The 13,560-nt window shown below is 40.9% G+C and overlaps 1 protein-coding gene across 1 annotated transcript in view; it reads left to right on the top strand.

Moving 5' to 3' along the window:
* LIMCH1 (LIM and calponin homology domains 1) overlaps positions 1 to 13,560 on the top strand; it is a 181,275-nt gene that overhangs the window by 65,522 nt on the left and 102,193 nt on the right. The window contains exon 2 of the mRNA XM_049834791.1: positions 2,017 to 2,087. Coding sequence (XP_049690748.1) covers positions 2,017 to 2,087 — 71 coding nt within the window. The remainder of the gene's footprint in view (positions 1 to 2,016; positions 2,088 to 13,560) is intronic.

The following is a 13,560-nucleotide window of genomic DNA, read 5'->3' as shown; positions in this document are numbered from 1 at the left end:
TTTGCATTTCATGATTTTATTCATGCGGCCAGAAATTGTGTATGAAACCTTCCTACATCAGCAGTAATGACAGTGATACCCAGGCGACAGCTTTTGGCAGGTAGATTCTTACCTGAATTGTGTTAACAGTTTCAGTACTGCTCCCTGGTGAATAAGGGTGTTCGACAAACACATGAAAAGATTGACTTCCGTAGCTGCATTGTTTGATGTTGAGTGAAATAAAATTACTATCCTCCTTTTTTTTTTCTGTATAGATGAAAAAAAACACTGAGGCTGTTATGAAATAGCTCTTCCTATTTCTTTCTGTACTGTACTTTATTCTATGGGTGAAATAAAGGTCAGTTTTGACGTGCTCCATCTATTATTCATCCCAAATGCTAATGGTTTGATTGTCGTGATTTCCCTCTGTCCCAGCAGATCAAGATTAGAGATGATTTAGTATGATTAGAGATAGTTTAAATGATTAGAAGTCACTACTGGCAAATTGCATCTGGTTTCTTCTGAGGTATGAGGGAAACACAGTGCCTTGTTCTAGTTTATGCATTTGCATAAACCATGGTTGTCAACTGATGTCTTTATGATATACTTTTCAGAGTATGGGGTGTTAAAGTTTGCACACTGTCATACCAGTTTGCTAGGAGTAGTTCCTTCACGTGAAGAAAACCAATGTGTTTATAATTAAGTGGGGGATTAGGTTTTAGGCTTTGTATTTGCACTTCGATTAAAAAAAAAAAAAAAAAAAAGTGTTGTTCAGTCTAAGACTGTGTGTTGCTATAACCAGCATTTGTGAAAGCTGGTGCGTTTGCTAATCCCGTGGGAAAGTGCCAAACTTGTCAGTTTTTATAAATTGCTGTCTTTATGACAGGAAACTGGGAGGGGAAGGGTCTTGTATCTGAATGGAACAGCAAGGAGAAAATGGGGACGTAAGGACAGATGTGTCCCCAAGTCACTATTTCTCTATGGTGGAAGCAATGCCCAGAGCAAGGGTCTTGCTGAAAGATTGGATGCAAGCCATGAGAATTCTATAAGCATCCGGTAAATGTTTTGGCTGGGTGAGGAGAAGACCTCCTGGAGGACAATTCAAAACTAGGCAGACTTTTTTGGCTTTGTTTTGTTTCTGTTCAGTGCTCTCTAAACATAGCAACTATTTTTACATATTTGTTGGTGGTAATAAAAAGTATTCTTTACTTTTAACTGAACACGTCATCTGTTGAGAATGATTTGAGGATGAATGACAAGCCATTGTCAACATGGTAGTGAGTCACAAATGAGGGTTCAGTCATGCTTGTAGCATCCGGCACCCTCAGGCGAGACTGGGATTCCTAGACAGTTCCTAGATGGTCCATCCCTAAGCAGCACAGACTGACTTAAGAGCTCGTAGTGCAGAATGTACCTCCTGGTCTAAGCATCCCTGACAGGACTGTGAGTAGATGCCTAAACCTTAGCTTCCAATGAGTTTGTATTCATGCTCACAGTTGACTTCATGATGTGAAATGTCATTTAATACGACCAGTATTGTGATGCGTGTCTGAAGGGCTGTTAACTCATGCGAGTGCTTCCAATTGCCTTTGTTTATTCTATAGAGGTGATAGGTTAAAGGCCAAAAGTTGAAGCCCAGTACAAGATTTTTAACATGGTGCAAAAAAAAGCAGTAAAAATACATCATTTGTCTAAATACAATAGTTTTAGAACTCCAAATGCTATAGAATATAATTTTTAAAATATTCTGAAGAATACATTGTAGCTGTTGTTTTTGGTTTTTACATCTACAAAACACTTCTGTTACAATCTGTAATTGCACTGGCCAGAGCAAATACTTTGCTTTATGTGTTAAATGGCTTGATGAAATGGGAAGGAAGAAACTGGTTGATGGACATGACTTAGTCCTTTGGCAAGGCCTGTAAAGCTCTGATGTTTCCCATGCAGCAGATGCTTTAACTGAATGTTATGAATTGCTCTTGTAAAGCACATCTTCTAATAGATGTCACCCTTTTGTTTCCCCCTATTCTTTTGCAGCAAGTGACAGGCAGAAGTTTTGGTGAGAAAGATTTTCGTTCTGGATTAGAAAACGGCATTCTTCTGTGTGAGTAAGTAACACTTATAGTTTCGAGCCTTGAATACAATCTTGACTAAAGCTGAAATGAACTTTACCTAGTATGTCCAATTGTTGGTTTCCTGTTACGAGTTTTGATGCTGTGCACACTCGTATTTCACTGCAGCATCATTTCAGTGCCAAAGCTATTGTTATAGTGAGGATTGAAATGTGGCTTAAAGAAAACAGGTTTTGCAAAGTGCTTCCCTCACTCCACCCCAGCTCCTTAATTGAATTATGTAAAGTAAAAATGGTGTTTGCTTTTTGGTTTCCTTTTATTTAAAGATGTTAACCACAGATTGGCAAATGGTGTTCCACACCTGCCTGTGGACATCTCTGCTACAGTGAGGCATTTTGGACCAATGCCAGGTCTGAACACTGTCAACAGTTAGCCATCTGTATACCATCAATACTCAGCTCCTTTTATAGTTTCTGGAAACATTAGACGTCCTCTAAATTTTACCTAAAGGTGTATTTGAATGATGTGTTTTGTAATTTTTGGACAAGAGATGCAAGTTAGCTGTTGCACATTTCTCTCTGTGGCTTTAATTGCTAGTTTTTAGGCAGAGTATTCCAAAAGCATGTTGTGGGCTTAGATGCCAAAGCTGGTGACTTTTAAGAGCAATTTGGAAGTGTGGCCTAATGCCTGTAGTTCTTTGAAAATCCCATGCAGGTTGTCAGGAGTTTGGGAGAATCCAGTGATCCAAATCACCTGTACGGACCGATTTCTTTTGCTGGGTGTGGAGGGCTGTCACTGAAGTTGGTAAAAGCTGTCTTTGCACACCAAAAGGATGAAGCTTGTGCAGAACTGAATGCATATTGAAATTTATAAACAAGATCTCCTGAGATGTTTAGCTGGACCATTGCAGCTACTGGTTAAGTTTTATTCTATGAATGAAAGGTAGTGGAACGTGGAAACTGTTTTCAGTGGTAAAGTTGAGCTAATATCCTGTAACTCAACTCTAGGTAGCTTACGATAGCTTTGAAACCTACTTGTGTAAATACTGTTGTATAGCTCATTGATGTCATTAATCAGACAGCTTGAACTTTAGCTGTTAAAGGTGAAAAAATATAAAGGAAATGATATGATCTAGTTTGATTGTAGTTGCGTGTCTTTGCTGAGGAGTGGCTTTGGGAAGAGGGAAGTAGTTGTTATTGTTGATCCAAAGTTGTGGAACTCGGAAGGAGCATGTAGTTTACCTCTTTGTATTTAAGGGTTGCCTCTTGCACAAGATCTCTCCTCTGTGTGTTCAAGGGAAGTGCTGTGTGCTGAATCACTTCACATTGCTCTTTAAATGTTCAGGTTGAATTGTGTTGCATGAAAAGCAAGGGATGTGTATTTCAAGATTAGATTGTAATCTAATCTGCAAGTAAGCAGAGGTAGTCTGATTTAACTGCTGTAAATCTTTAAGGTGGAATGCTTAACTAACTAATGTTTTGTTAATGAAACAAATAAATATGTATTTCTTAGAAGCTTGTGAGCTCCAGTAATAAGCAGGTCAAGGGACAACACTTGGTTATACTACTAAATTGTTCTGTGATGTTGGGCAAATTGCTTGTCCTCATTTACCACCTGTGGATCAGTGCAAATCAACCTGGAGGGGTATGTCTCCTCAACCTCAGATCTGAGAGGCTACCATGTTTGTATTGCATCCTGCTCCTAGCAGCTGTGGTTAGTGGGTAAAACTCTATTAGGCTACAGAGCATTAACCAGAGAGCTACCAATTTGGCCTTCAAGTTTGGCTTTCTGATGACGAACAAATTATAAGGCCAACAATAAAAGTGTGCTCCTCATTGGTTCCAAGTCCACTGTAAAATAAAGAACTCAACAGAAATTTGGGGTGTAATACTGAGAACTTTTAATGTCTCTTCAAAAAGTACAGGCTTTGGCAAGTGAAGCCCTAAGAGTTAATTTTTTTATCTATTGCTTAGTGAAGAAGTGCTAGTAAAGCTGCTACAGGCAATATTGTCTTTCTAGACAGGAGTTTTCTGGCTTATCAGAGACCTACATGGGTACCTCATGAATAAAATCTGTTGGTATTCAAGCTTTCTCTTAACCTCCTTCCAATCTGCTGTGCTTTCATTGCAGCTGACCTCAAGAAGCAAATGAAAACCTGATCTCATAGTCTTTGATAAGCTTCAGGGAATAAGAAAGAAATTAGAGCTGTCTTAGGTTTCTGAAGATGGATGAATTCACTGCCTTTGGTCTGGTTTATCTGATTTTTTGAAAATTTAGGGAAAAGCTAAACTTGCCTCAGTTTATCTCCCCAGGACAGTACTGACTGCTGGTGTCATTAACTGGCAACTCGTAGCCAGACACTTGTGTGGGTGATGTCTGTGTGAGTGTGGAGCGGTGCTCATTTCCATGTGGCTGTTTCAGTGTTTTCCTTGCCTGTTTTATTTTGTGATGAGGACTGAAAGCAAGCTTGGGTTCTGAAGGTATCCCAGTGGCTAGAGGACTGGAAACTGATGTCAGGAGTGGGGACACAGTATGCCTTGAATGTCCTAAACACGTCTCAGGCTACCTTCAGACTTTGCAGGTGTTTTGCAGAAGGGAAGGTGGGTAGCCACCATGCCAGAGTCCGTTCCCCAAACAGTCAGACTAGCCATGTGCAAAATGGCTCAGCGGGAATCTTTGTCTATGCTTTGAGCAGGATTGTTGGAGCCTTACACACAGCAAAGCCAGGCTTCCCTCCGGGTGATCCCAATGTCTATGGCCTACACAGCCTGCAAACTCCGGCAGACATCGCTACACTGGTTGTAAATGATTCATTCACATCTACCAACTATCCGCATATTTTAATAAATGAAAACTAATACAACTGCGCGATGCCAAAAGCTTGGACTCTTGGGGTGGAAGTGTTACGGACCACCAGCCTGACTAGCGGAGCAGCCCTGCACGCGTGTGCTAGCCACAGGCGCCCACAAGCCTTGTCCCTGCCTCTCTGGTAGTGTCTACGCTGCAGCTGGCATCTCGATCTGGCCTCGTTATGACATTTTCATAGCCTGACGCACTCGGCTCGGGAGCTGAGGAGCATATTTAAACGATGCAGGGTGCCATAAAGCGGCAAGCTGACGGATGAGGGTAACACAAGCCTTTCCTTCTTTCTGGATATTTGAAAGCCCACTTGTGCAGTTGTCCTGACAGTCCTGGCTCTAATTGTTCACCCAGCTGTGCTGAGAAGCCAGTGACTACGACTTCTGTTTGTCTGAAATGAGTTCATGGCTTTTTAGCATAGCTGTCTGACGTCAGTGCAGATGGTGATTTCAGCAAGGGACATCATAGCTAGGCGGAGGCAATTCTTGCTCTATTCTTGCTTTGTGTATTAAATTCTCGTACGCGAAGACTGAGGAGTTTCCTGGCTATGCTTCTGCATGGGTGGGCAAATATGCCCTCCTGGGGGCATGGTGGAAAGCTCTATGAGGGAGGCGTACAACACCAGTAGCAGGAGATATCACTAGAAATTCCCAATTTCCATTTCAGCACACATTTGGGTTTGTGGGTTGTGTTTTTTTTTTTTTCTGTTAGATAGCTTTAACATTTAGGTTTGACCCAGATATCATAAGAAGCTAGAGGATTAATCAGGAATAAATTACATCTGGTTGTTGCAAAGCGTAGATGTTCTATTCTATGGATTCAGGCATCTGAATGAAGGTTGATCGCAAAAGAAAAAGTATATGCTGTCTCTGTCCGCTTGCCCCACTGATTTGGGTAATTCTCTTGCTTTTCTGAAACAGCAAATAAGGAAGTTGAAGTTGCTTTTATTTCTAATCATGCAACAATTGCTATTAATAAGCTTAAAAATTACTACATGAAGACAAAAATGCATACATCTTCCTGCAACCTTGCCCAGTTGTTACTGCTTTAATATTCTTGCAAGTGTTTTTAAGGTGAGCAGTTCCTTTCCATTCTCCTTGCCATCCACCTGCTCTTGCCCAGCTCTGCTGCTGCAGGATTCCTTCTTTTGCATTCGGCATTCAGCAGTTAGAGGGGTCTCTGTGAGGATGTGAGACTTGGAAAATCCCAGTTATTACTTGCTTTGATGTGAATATGCAAGGGTGATATATATCCAGTGTATCTGTAAGCATTTCTGACATGCAATTGGGATCATATTTTCTCTCAAACTTTCTCTGGAATCAAGCAGTACTAGGAGTCCAGCTACCCTGAAAGTTTGTATTTGTTGTAATGAGATTCTAAAGTCAAGAATAGGACCAAACCATAAAAAGAGTAGCAACAATAATTAGGACATGGATCCTGGGCAGAGGACCTTCAATGAAATCAAACCGAATCCAGATTTAGATATCAGCAGAAACGATTTGGCTTTGCAGTGGAGTCCAACAGCATCATGATTGTGTGTAATACCTTGGGTTCTGTATGTAGAACAGTTTAGCTGCATGCCTGTTTTATGTATGTATGTAAATCAATTTATAGCAGTAAATGCAGGTATAATAAATCTTTGATTTTCCTCAAGCATGAAAGTTCTAACGAATATTTAACTGCATACCTTGAGAAATCATGGCATAAACGTATAAAAGTGAAAGAGGAATAATTGTATGTGGTTAAAGATGGATGTCACTTGCATATATGGTTCTGGATACCAACTTACGAGCATTTTCCCAAACTTTTTTTTGTTTCTTAGAGACGCTTATTTTGTATATTAGCACATGGTGTTATGTAGCTTAGTAAGGTGTGCAGAAACTACGCTTATTGTCTGAAACCAGGATTCTTTGACTCCATAACTTTTTCATCAAGTTTTGAAAGAGCAGATACAAGGGTTATTTATTGCTCTTAAGTAATCTTGGTAAAATTGCATTTGTACAGTGAATTAAGTAAAAAGCTTTACACTTTTTTTGTGTAGGACAATATATAGGCAGTTCCCTTCAGCTGTGCATGTTAGGAATATATGCCTTTAAAATGTACAAGAAAGTGTTTAGGTTTTAGTTTTAAATAAAAAGTTAGTCATGCACATAGATAAATAGTATTTAAAGTGAAGTGTGGCTATAAATCTGAGTGAGCTGAAAGTGTGATCAAGAATGACTTAATGGAATTTATCATTTACTCTCTCATGAAAATAATTTTTTTTCTATAAATAAGAAATCTCCTTAGCTTGTGTTCTTCATGTCACTGGGGACGAATGAGCTGCTGCTTCTCAGAGAGCAGAGTTTCTTTGGGCTTGCATCATGGTTGTAGTGCATCTGACCAAGCTTTGGGCCAACATGAATGCTGTTTTTAGCAAGGGCTGGATATGTGCCAGATCAGTGCCAGTGTAATGCTATGGAATAGTAAAACTTTGTCCTCTGAGTCAGTGGGACTGTTAGGTATGGAGAACAGTCTTCGCTGTATATGTGGTGGTTTGGTTGTGTGGCTGTTTAAAAATCAAGTTCTTCTTGCAAGTTAATGTCACTTACGTAAAATTGCCATGCCATTTATGGAGACCTGGTAGGGGAAAACAAATACTCAGTCGTCTTTGTAGATTGTAGGATTTCGTATATACGTTATGATACTTGTCTGTCAGTGGTATAGGCCTGGCATCAGTTCAGCACTTGGCTGTGTAGTGTACAGTGCAGACACTCTTGTCTTGCCAGAACCTCACTGGAGAAGTTAGTGGATGCCCAGCCCTTACGATTAATTAGGCTTTTGCTTGAATTTCCTATTCCTGGAAACTAAGAAGGTATTTGAGTTTCATAGGCATACTTGAAGTGTTGAATGTGACCCATGCTTTGAGGTGAGAGGGGATTGGTGTTCTGTGGTTTTCAGGCTCTGCGTTGTAAAGCCAAAACATTATCAGCATCATGGATTTGGCATGTCTCCAGTTTAGAGAGACGGGCCCCAAGGCTCATTAAGCATTAAGATTTAGGTTCATGTGAGGACATTTGAAACAGTTTTATATGAATCCAGAGTTTTTAATCTTTAAGTTTTATTGCCGTGTTACAACGAAGAGTTATTTATTAGTACCGTTTAGGTGAGGGGTCAAAGGTAACATAAACCGTAATGCTCAGCTGTGTGCATGAGAAGAGGAGAATAGCCATTGAGGGGCATACTTGAGTACAGCCAGAATGGCCTTTGTATTTATGTTTAAAAAAAAAAAAAAAAAAAAAAGGCATCTCAGTAGAATAAATAGTAGTTTTTTCAGTGGAGCTTGGTAATTGACAGCGCAACAGAATGTGGAACACTGAGCCATTCAAATGGAGTGTTGCTCAAGTGCAAAGCAAGGTAATCCTGAGAGAGGTTTCAGCTTTTCAAAAGTGTATGTTTAAGAAATTATACTGGATACATACTTTGGGCAATTATCCATGGCCATTGCTACTGAGTGTAAAACTGTGTGTGAATTGTAAATCTGTAGGTGCATGGGATGCTCTTCATGTCAGTTGTGGTGGTAGGTTCTGTATAAATAGCTTGTGAAGCTATTTATATACAATCTTCCCTGTTGCCTTTCTTGAGCTGTTTTGCAAGGCCTCTATCTTGTTCATATTTTTAGACTTTGGCAGAGCAAGACCCATACTATCCTGTGTTTGGCATACTCCTTTTCTCAATGCTACCTATTTGCATAGTTCTTTATTCACCGGACTGGACTGTGAGCCCTTTATAGGACAAAGTCAGTTCTGTCCTGCTTGGTAAAAAAGCACCTTGTTCATCTGATCCTAAATAAATAACGTCAGGGGCATCATTAGCAATCACTCAAGAATGTTTTCCCAAAAATATTTTTGTGACCTCAAGAACATCTCTATATTTTGAAACTTCTTTACCACTTCCTTTGCAACGAAATATTTTGACTTTTCATTGTCTGCTGTTTCAATGTGATTTGTTCATCTTTAAGACTAATAGTGGATTTTTCTCTCCATTTCAACTCTTTGGGGGCATTTTGGAGCTGCCGCTAGACCATGAGTTTAAAATATGTGGATACTGAAGCTGTCTGGGCTAATAATTATCAAGTGCTGAAAGGCTGCTTGTTAGAATGTAAACCTGTAAAACTTAATTTAAAAAGAGAAATGTCTCCATGAAGGTTTACTGTGGATAGAATTTCCTGAACTCTCAAATATGAAATGCCCTTTTACTTTAAGATCAGGTCATTAGTCAGCTTTTCTTTTTAGGAATATGATCTGTTATTTGAGCAAAGAACTCTGTTGGATACCTGTCCCTCCAGCCTGGACTGATCTGTGAACACACATCACTTCAACCTTTCTTTTTTTCCGTTTCTGAGGCTTACTCTCTGAAAGTGCTTCTCTTTCATTTCCTCTTAGAAACAAGGTCTTTTTGGAGGCTGGGTTTTGGCAGCCATCATCTGAATATTTTCTTAACTGACGCTTTCTTGCAAGACAACTGTCCATGAAATTCTTGGTACTTTTCGTTAGATCTTTTATCAGCTGTTGCCTGAAATGCCTTCTCTTCCTGGCAGAAGTTTTTCAAATTCTTAAGTGGTGATAAACAACTCCAGGAAGGTCTAATAGGTTAGTCACATGGTGGCTAGTACTGATTGCAGTTTGTCTGTCCTGCTGTGGAGCATACCTTATCTCCTGGAATGCCAAGCCTTGGGGACAGCACCGAACAGAGCAATTGATTTTTCCCATACCTCTCAGATCTTGCTTTTATCAGGGGAAGGAAATGACCTAGCTTCTCCCTATGAGTGGGGATGGAGCGGTTTTCCACTTCCATCATGCACTGTCATTGCCATAAGGTAAGACAGCTCTAAGGTTTTAGCTTCTATGCAGTGTCTTACTGTGCTTCATTTAACAGCTAATGACCGAAGAGTCCGAGCCAGCACCTGGCACAGGGGAAAGGGAGGATGGGTGTGTGGATGTTGGACTGAAAGTGGCAGGCGGACTTTGAGAAGTGAAGAGCAGAGGATTGTCCTGACTCAGGACAGGTGTGTAAATGCTAGGGGGGGTGGGCAGAAATCACAGCTGAGTGCCTTGAAGGGTCTGGAGAATAGGTCGGGTGTGGGTATAGAGACTCAGGTTTTGTGGATGGAGCCTGAAGAGGCTTGGTTTTATCCTGGTTTGGGTTATTGTCTTTTGGGTGTACGGTGGGATTGTTGGAGTTTTTTTGCCTCCATCATATTTTGTTTGATTTCTTTTAAGAACTATTTTATCTGTATTTCTGTCATGTTTTTGCTCCTTTTACTGTTAGAAGTTTATTGAAATTTCATTATTGTATCTTCCTTCTAGTCACGTCAGAGAAACACTGGTTATATAAGGTACCAGAAAGCCTCAATAGGACTTCTGTATGCCATACAAAATTTTCAGAGATAACTGTGAGGTTGGACAACAGATGCTGGAATTGTTCCCCTGTCCGTAGATGCCTACAGCGCAGGTATCTAGACTTGCTGTGCAGCTAAGTGCAGAAAAGTAGCTGCTTCTGGTAACAGTCATGTTGATGAGTGCCTGATGTCGGACTGTTCTGCTGCCTGCAGTGCCGTAGGCAGGACAGTACTCTGCCACGTACTGGTTGCCAGTGTTTCTGAACGGTTAACCAGTGGCGTTTTTTTACAAAATCTTTTTTTGAGTGGCACAGAGAAATAACAAGTGTTTATTAACAAGTCAACACACACTATTATGGTCAGGTTTAGGGCTGGGAGACTGACAAAGTGCAGAGCTATAGCTGTAATGGGGCTGGAAATGGGGCCAGTGTCGTGGGGCTGGAGGAGGATTTAGGTTGCAAATGTTCTCTCCTCTGTGAACTTGGTCGCTGGGGTCATGTCTGAGTGTCTTCACCTCAGAATGAGCCAAGGGTTAGGATTAGAGTTAGCGTTAGGATCAGGATTGGGGGACGGACAAAGGCTGGAGCTGCAGATGCAGTGGGGCTGCCAGAGGAAGGTGTGCGCTGCGAGTGTTCTCCCCTGCAAGCTCTTTAATCCGAGACATGCCTGGGGATGGGAGGCCCAGGGCAGCCAAGTCCTTTGGGGAGGGTTGGCAGGGCAAGGAAGCGTGGGGCTGCCAGGGGAAGGTGTGGGTTGGTGTTTTCTCCCCTACAGACTCTTTTGCCTGGGCCCTGGCCGAGGGCTTTGCGCCAGGTCCCCGGTGTGAAATGGCTAGGGTTTTTGTTTGCCACGTATTTCAACAGAAACCTAGCGGAGCTGATAAAACTTTGCATATCAAGACAAATGCTCTATACGAGTCTAAATAGGCGCAGAAAACTTAGTTTGTGTGTATTGACCTATGAAGGAAGAGGTGTTTTCGGTGGCTTTTTCGAGAAGCAGGGACAGATAGTAACTGTGTGAGTGAAAGCAACCATTGAGGTACTCTGCATAAACAGTACAGCTTTTCTGCCAGGTTGGTGGCAGAGCAAGCTTAAGCCACTCGATATTTTGGCATCTGGACTGTTGCTGTAGATGAGGCAATAATTCAGAAGCAGCCAGTCTGCTCTGGAAGAAATCTCCCTTTGGCACGTTCTGCAGTGAGCGAGTCCTGGGGGTTTTGGTGCTGGACTGTTTAGAGATGTTTCCAACAGGAGGTAAACATTTTAATAATAGAGACCTTTCTTCCTCAGGCTTTTCTATCTTGCCCCATCCCGTTTCCTCCCTCTTCAGACTCCAAACAGTGATCTCAAATGTTGTTTATTCCCTGCTCCTTTCCTTCCTCTCATTTTATCCTTCTCCCATATTTCACAGGGAAGCCTGTACAAGCCATTTCGAGGATTTATTTAGAATGGGCTTTGGCACTTTGGTTTCCATTAGGACCTCTTTATTTTGCTTTCTATTATTGTCTATGGCTTTTGATCTGCACCTGCAATATTCGTTATGATGCCTGATGTATTCACGTTTGAGTAATAAAGAAAATTAGATGCCTTAGTTAATATATCCTTTTTTCCTCTGAGACAGAGTAGGCAGATCGACAACTGAAATCCCAACAGAGCTACAGTATTTGGAAAAAAGTGCTGTGACCAAAAAAAAAAAAAAAACACAACAAAAAAAACCCAACAAAACCCCCCACCTTAAATTGACTGTTGCAGGAGCTAAATGGAAAATAATATTTTTTTAAGGTTGCTGTTATGCAAGGCTGAAAGATAGGTTAGTGACTTTTGGGGAAAGAAGCGGTAGTATTTGTTTTCTATCTGTGAAATAAAATTACGGTTATAGAAAGGGAGATGTGCAATTTTTTTCTTGCCGTTCTGTGCATCTAGGGGGAAAAAGTGAATTGTTTGTACATAAAAGTATGTTCTTTCATCATTTGTTTTTAGGACATAATAGTGTTAGATTCTACTGTAAGCAGAAGGCAGGAATACTACAGCAACCTGTATGAGCTTGGGTTACAGAGTTTTTAACTGCAAGAAGATAAAGAAAATACCCCCAACTCCCAAAAATGTCATTTACATTGGGTTTGTTGCCACTCCTGATTATGGTGGTGCTGGAGATGTTGGGATTCCAAGTGTGTGATAACACAAGTACAATTTAGAACAGGTCAGATAGAAGCTTTATTAACTGTGATCATAGAGAACATTTAGAATAGCATCTCCCTGTTCTCTCCAAGTGATTGCACAGACCCAACCAATATACTATTTCCAGGGGGAAAAAAAGAGGTGTGGAAAAGCAATCATTTCAATGTTAACAAAGCCAGGTATCCACCCCTGGGAAGGATGGACTCCTTAATGAGCTTGCTAACTGCCACAGTCCTAAGAAGGAATCAAACAGTAAATAACGTGACAGTATGGAGAGATGGCTCTCTGTGGAGCCTATAGGAGTGACACACCCCACGTTATCTTAGCTCACAAGTAGGGAGCTGGAAACAATCACAGACTTAGCTTTTAGTTGAAAGGAATATTTTAGTTTGGATAAAATTCCTAGCTGGACCTCTCAAAAACTAAATATTAATAAATTTTACCACCATCGTAGGCTGCCAGAAGAGTCGGTTCTTGAATGGAGATGGTGTCAGCACAAAGTGAGATTCCTCTCTTCCATAGTGGCTATTCTCATTTTTAAAGAGTTTTAAATTATCATAGACATCTTTGTTTCTTGTCAAAGATCTTGAATTTGAAGTGAGTGTCTTGACCTGATGATTTTCTTCCCAATGGATGGGACTGGTTGAATTTTCCTGTGGATAAAAGGCATAAGGGTTTTCTCTTGGTGGAAGGGTGGTAAAGGAACAGTGGTTGTTGCAACAGGTTTTTATAATTAAAATTCCCCACTTCTAGAGGCTTGGTCATTTTTTGGAATATTCTAACAATCAGCCACGTCAGCACTTCTCATAGCATGTCCATGGGTGGTGGGGAACTTTCTTGGGGGGGGTTGCTAATCTTTGGACAATGAACAGTGTTCAACCATGGTATCACTGGCCTAATGATGTTTTCATGGTGAGGTGGGTTTTTTTGAACTCCCTTTTTATTTGTCTTCTCACATTTATGTTTTATGGGGACCTCCATTCTCCACAACATATGCAAGGATGGCGTTTATTTTCAAGTACAGATGCAGAAAAATAGGACAGGCCATCCATACAGTGTGTCCTTTCTCACTTTCCTGCAGTGCAGTAACTGT

The sequence above is a fragment of the Accipiter gentilis genome, chromosome 3 (genome assembly GCF_929443795.1).
Source record: "Accipiter gentilis chromosome 3, bAccGen1.1, whole genome shotgun sequence".
Taxonomy (NCBI): Eukaryota; Metazoa; Chordata; class Aves; order Accipitriformes; family Accipitridae; genus Astur; species Astur gentilis.
The sequence above is the reverse complement of the archived record's forward strand: the minus strand, read 5'-3'. Positions and strand labels throughout refer to the sequence as shown.